Source organism: Lactuca virosa, chromosome 6, assembly GCF_052849685.1.
Source record: "Lactuca virosa cultivar CGN04683 chromosome 6, Lactuca_virosa_CGN04683_v6, whole genome shotgun sequence".
Taxonomy (NCBI): domain Eukaryota; kingdom Viridiplantae; phylum Streptophyta; class Magnoliopsida; order Asterales; family Asteraceae; genus Lactuca; species Lactuca virosa.
In genome coordinates this window covers 141349872-141354950 of record NC_136431.1, presented here as the reverse complement: position 1 = coordinate 141354950, position 5079 = coordinate 141349872, and the positions used below count along the sequence as shown (strand labels likewise).

At 36.8% G+C, this 5079-nt stretch overlaps 1 protein-coding gene across 1 annotated transcript; it reads right to left on the bottom strand.

Moving 5' to 3' along the window:
• Positions 1-2876: 2876 nt before the first annotated feature.
• Positions 2877-4878, bottom strand: LOC145120942 (synaptotagmin-4-like). The gene is made up of 4 exons (XM_079056727.1): positions 4353-4878; positions 3488-3608; positions 3266-3387; positions 2877-3147 (listed from the first exon to the last, which is right to left on the bottom strand). The coding sequence occupies exons 1-4, from the start codon at positions 4500-4502 to the stop codon at positions 3088-3090; spliced, it is 453 nt and encodes a 150-aa protein (XP_078912853.1). The 5' UTR covers positions 4503-4878; the 3' UTR covers positions 2877-3087.
• Between the last annotated feature and the right edge of the window lie 201 nt (positions 4879-5079).

The following is a 5079-nucleotide window of genomic DNA, read 5'->3' as shown; positions in this document are numbered from 1 at the left end:
TATATATATGTGTGTGTGTGTGTGTGTGTGAACGTTAGTATTGGGCCCATGCTATCATAAGCACATCATATATATTTGGGGCCGGAGGAACCACGAAGAAACCCGAGGACCTAGTGATCGGTACTCAGAGTTGGAATGCATGTATGTTTGGTAGACCCTTTTGTGTCATTGTTCTTTTTTGTTCTCGTTTTGATGTACCTTAGAGCCTGTTGACTCTGACGTTAGATAGTAATATGGTTGTAGAAAATCAAGCCTCAGTGTAGTAAGATGTTTGACGTGTGTGAAATCTTTGAAGATGACCACATTTTTCCTTAACATATTCTTCCTTTTGGAATCTAGTTGTTCGGTGTTGTTTTCGGTGTAGTTTGGTTTTCTGCCAATCGGACTGAAATTCTCTGAGTTGAAGAGCATATGTGTATTATGCTTATCGAGAGAGGGTATGTCTCACGAGAAAAATTTTATTATGTATTTTTTTTCTCCTATAATTCCTATGATGATGGCACTCAAGTTCCTAGCGAGGTGATGTGAGGTCTTCTTGACTCGATCGATTGAGAGTTCAAGGAAGACGATGAGCCTCTTCGATATGGAGTTTGCTCGGGAATATAGCGATGTTTTTCCCTGATGAGTTGTCGAGTGTATAAACACCACATCATGTAGAGCTGTATTTTGACCTTATCTTTGGTGTGGCTCCAAAGCCAAAGCATCTTTTAAGTCAGTTCATTCGGTAATGAAGGAAATGGTGACGTAACTCCAGGAGTTGTTTGAGTGTGAATTATGCGACCAAGTTCCTCGTCTTGGGGAGCGCCAATCCAGTTCATTAAAAGGAAGACGATACATGAGGCCGAGTATCAATTATCTAAGCTCTAATAAGATCAAGATGAAAACAAGTAAGTATTTACGTCCTATTCTTGTTTGGGATGTGATCATGTAACGAGGAAAGGTGACTATATATGCTTTGTGAGTACGGAACTCTATGGTTTTTTCCATCATTTGGACTTTGTGGTGAACAAATGGCTAGCAAGGAGGTGTGAGGTTTCCTTGACTTTTGTGATGGAGGGCTCAATGAAGTAAGTAGCTACCTTTTTATCGAGGTGGTCAAGGAGTCTCGACTGTATACCGTCGAAGGGTGATATTGAAAGTCTCGCCTTGGATGAGAATTTAGTGCCTGACCAGCAACATATATGTACATGATGAAGTACCATATAGTTATCATCTATTAGCAATGAGTTAGAGGATGTTACCTACCATGAGGAGAGTACATGGGATGAAAAATTGACTAATGGCGCTTTCTGTGGGAAGTCATTAAACTGTGAAAATACTTTTGATTAAACTAAGTAATCAAGGTGGTTGGGTAGAGATACAAGGACGGGATACAAAGTGCGACTTATGATCAAATCTGGGTATAACTCGGTAACGTTATCTAGAAAAAATGATGATGCAAGACTTAGAGATTCCAAGGACGTAATCTTTGTAAGGAGGGGAGAATTGTAACGACCTAAACTATTTTTGTTAGCAACGTTAATCTTTCGATATGTATAAATAATGTAACGTTTTGCCGGTTATACGTTTAACAATAAAAATTCAAAGGGGTTAAGTTGTTAATACAAAAAAAAACTATAAGTGTTTAATTGTTAATAATAAAAATAAACGGAATATATGTCACTACTAGAAAAAAGGCTTTCCTTGACAGACATTGTCTGTCGTAAATGCCTATACATGACAGACAAATGTGGTCTGTCATAAATTTTACGACAGACCTTTATTACCCACAATTATGGCATATATATATGTATATATATATATATATGTATATATATATATATATATATATATATATATATATATATATATATATATATATATATATATATATATATATATATATATATATATATATATATATTCTAAATTTGTACCAAATATTAAACAAAATAAATTACACATTTAATGTCCAATAATGCAAAATAAGATATCATACATATACAAAAATACATTCCATTACACTAACTATAATGTCAAAAGGTTCTCTTGCAATTTTGGTTTTCATTTGAAGTTTTTGTAAGGTTTTGCTTCGGTCGGAATCACTGATTCCAATTCTGTCGGAATCACTGAGTCTGGTTCCACCTTCGGATAGAATTAAACTCCATTTATTTGGCATTGGAATGGAATCACATATTCCAATTCCGTCGGAATCACGGATTCCAGTTCCACCTTCATACGTTTCGTATTCTTGTTGATTGTGATAAGCATGGTTTAGCAACGTGTGACCACTTTCCACAAGATCCTTCCTAATATGCACCAGATTGATAGCTTTTTCTAAGTCCTCCAAAACACAAGCTTCCGAACCACGCAACTTCAAACAAAATTCCATCGATTCCAACACCGATGCTAAGCCGGCATCCAAACCTTCCAACCCTAAAATTAATCAAGGGTATTTTAGTAATTTCATATCATCTAAAACACACAAACACACACACACACACACATTTTATTTGTAAAGGGTATTATCGGGATTTCGATAAAAAGCCGAAACTTCTTGATCAATCAAATCTTTTGCAGCATTTGATATATCAATCATAACTTCTTGCAGCTAATGGTTGTTGACTTGATCCATTTTTCCACATGTGCAGATTCTTGTCACCAAATACATATGTAATTATGGTGTTTGTATCATCCAACATATGCATATGCTTCACAAGACCTTGATAAAAGTCAAAAAAAAAAATCATCAGAACTGCAATAATCACTTTAAAAATGTACATACAAAAGGTAGGAACATACAACATCTGTGAAAAACTTAAGTAGTTCTTCTCCATCATCTAAGGTGCGAACTCTGATCTTGGTATTTGATGCAGCTAATATTTTATCATCTATCATTACAAGAAAACAAACGTTAGAAGAAAAAGGTCAAGACAATTTAAGGACCATGTGTTGGGAAGACTCACCAGAAAAATATACAGATGAAGAGATAAGTTTCTTTGAGATTTTCATTTCTTTTAACAGTTCACCAGTTTCAGAGTTCATTTCGCATGTTGTTCCAAATTTGGTTATTTTAACCATCAATAATCAGAACATTTATGATCATGATCATCTTATTATTTGCTTAAAAATCAGCCTAGAAACCCTAATGAATGCAATATTCTTCACCTGAACAACAAAAGAGATTAAGATTAAAGAATACGGTTTGTTAATAGTAAACAAAGTTGAAGCCAATTATTTTCCAAATTCCAATAATAACCCTTGATAGCTAAGCAAATTGAATTACCTGCACAGGCAATCCAACTCCTAGTCTAGTCTTGCTATCAAGTATTATACTAGGGTTTCCATCCCAATTCATTTCCAACTCCATAGTTATTCCTTCACCTCCATCTTCAACAGTAGAAACTCCTAAACAATATAAACAATTGATAATTAAGATTCAAGTTATGTGGAATCTTCTTACTATGAAAAGATAAATGCAAATGGTAGTACTATCAATTAGCCTAACCTGTAAACTGAGGGGCCACCGTGCCGAGGGTAAACTTGGAAAATGACAAAGAGGACAACACCATTGGTCTGTATTGTTCAAGAGTTGGCTCCAAATTAGCCTTTATAAGCTCAGATGCTGCCTACGAGACAATCCAAAAACACATGATAAGCATATTACCATAATGATGGTGAATAGAGTGGTTTAAAATTTAAAACTGACCTCATCAACATAGAGGGCCAAATCTTTGTAAGATGAACATTAAGCCAGATCAACTGAAAGATTAAGCAGAATAATCAGTCCCTGAAGAAGATAAAAAGAAAGTGGAGAGAAAGTACATAAGCAAGAAATACTAAAACTATAAGAAAAAAAATCACTTTAGTTTATTTGAAGTGTAATAAATCACTTTACCCACATTTTGCTTCTAATTTCAGTTTATACTAACCCACACAAAAAAGAAATACTAAAACTGTAAGAATCGAACAAAACAGCTTGCATCCATCATTTCGTTCTTCATCTTCCCTGTCAAATACCAAAACCCAAACAATAAACCTAAACATCCAAAATTCTTTCTTTCTCACCGATTTCAGCCAAGAACACAAGAACACTTTGTTCTTGTTCTAGGGTATACCTGCAAACAGAAATAACAACATCATGTTTTTGTTTCCTTCCCTGTCAAACTAAAACCAAACATCAAACGCATACACATGTATTCTTCATCTTATTACTGTCGATTTCAAGGAACCCAAACACCCACTTAGGTTATATCCACTACTGTTAAACAATAAAGTCAATCCAAAAACCCCATCGATTTCCATCAAAATTAACAAAAAAAAAAGAGAAAAGAAAGAACGAAGGAGCTGTAGAAGCAGCCCCATACAATTACCTGTCTCTTCGTGAACCACCGCAGCTTCGTTCTTCTTCTTCTATCGAGCACCACTGCCAAAACCCCCATCGGAGCTTCTGTTTCCACTTGCCTTGCTCCATCGGGCCAAATGTCCTCCTTCCCGTCGACCAAACGCCTCTTCATCTTCATGACCGGCCCAAGGACCGAGACCTCCTTTGCCCTCGCTTCTCACTCCCGTTCGCCAACCCCAAAGCAGCGTCACTGCTTCTGCCCACGTCCTTCTTCGCGCTAGTCGATCACCGGAGCTCGCCACTCGAGTGCGATGGGTCTGAAATCGCCAGACGAGAAAGAGAAGGCCTCGCTGCCTTCGTCCCTTCTCCCTCTTCGCGATCGGTTAGGGCTTCCGGATTAGCGGCTGCGATCCTTCGCTCTCCTCCCTTCCCCGGTCGAGCCATACACCTACGACGGCCTCTGACGACGCCCAACCTACCGATTATTGAAGAACCATCGAACCCCTCCCATTTTTCGTGTTTCCTTCGTGTTTTCCCCCTCACTATGATCGTTCATAAGCTCGTTCGTTTGTATGCCCCTTTTCTTTCCCGATCGTTGAAGTCAAGGGTGTATTTCGTCATATACTATATTTATATATGAATAAACGTGTATTTGTTGTCGTCATATTTTATATTCATATATGAATAAAACGTTTATCGGATTTTTGTTACAGTTAATTTGTTATTCATATATGAATAAGTAGTATAAATGATAC

Excerpts from the sequence above, each read along its gene's own strand:
- LOC145120942 (XM_079056727.1), bottom strand. The coding sequence starts at position 4,502 with ATGAAGATGAAGAGGCGTTTGGTCGACGGGAAGGAGGACATTTGGCCC. Across the intron at positions 3,388-3,487 it reads GGTGGCCCCTCAGTTTACAG|GAGTTTCTACTGTTGAAGAT; the intron begins GTTAGGCTAATT and ends TATATTGTTTAG. Across the intron at positions 3,148-3,265 it reads GAGTTGGATTGCCTGTGCAG|GTGAAGAATATTGCATTCAT; the intron begins GTAATTCAATTT and ends TTTGTTGTTCAG.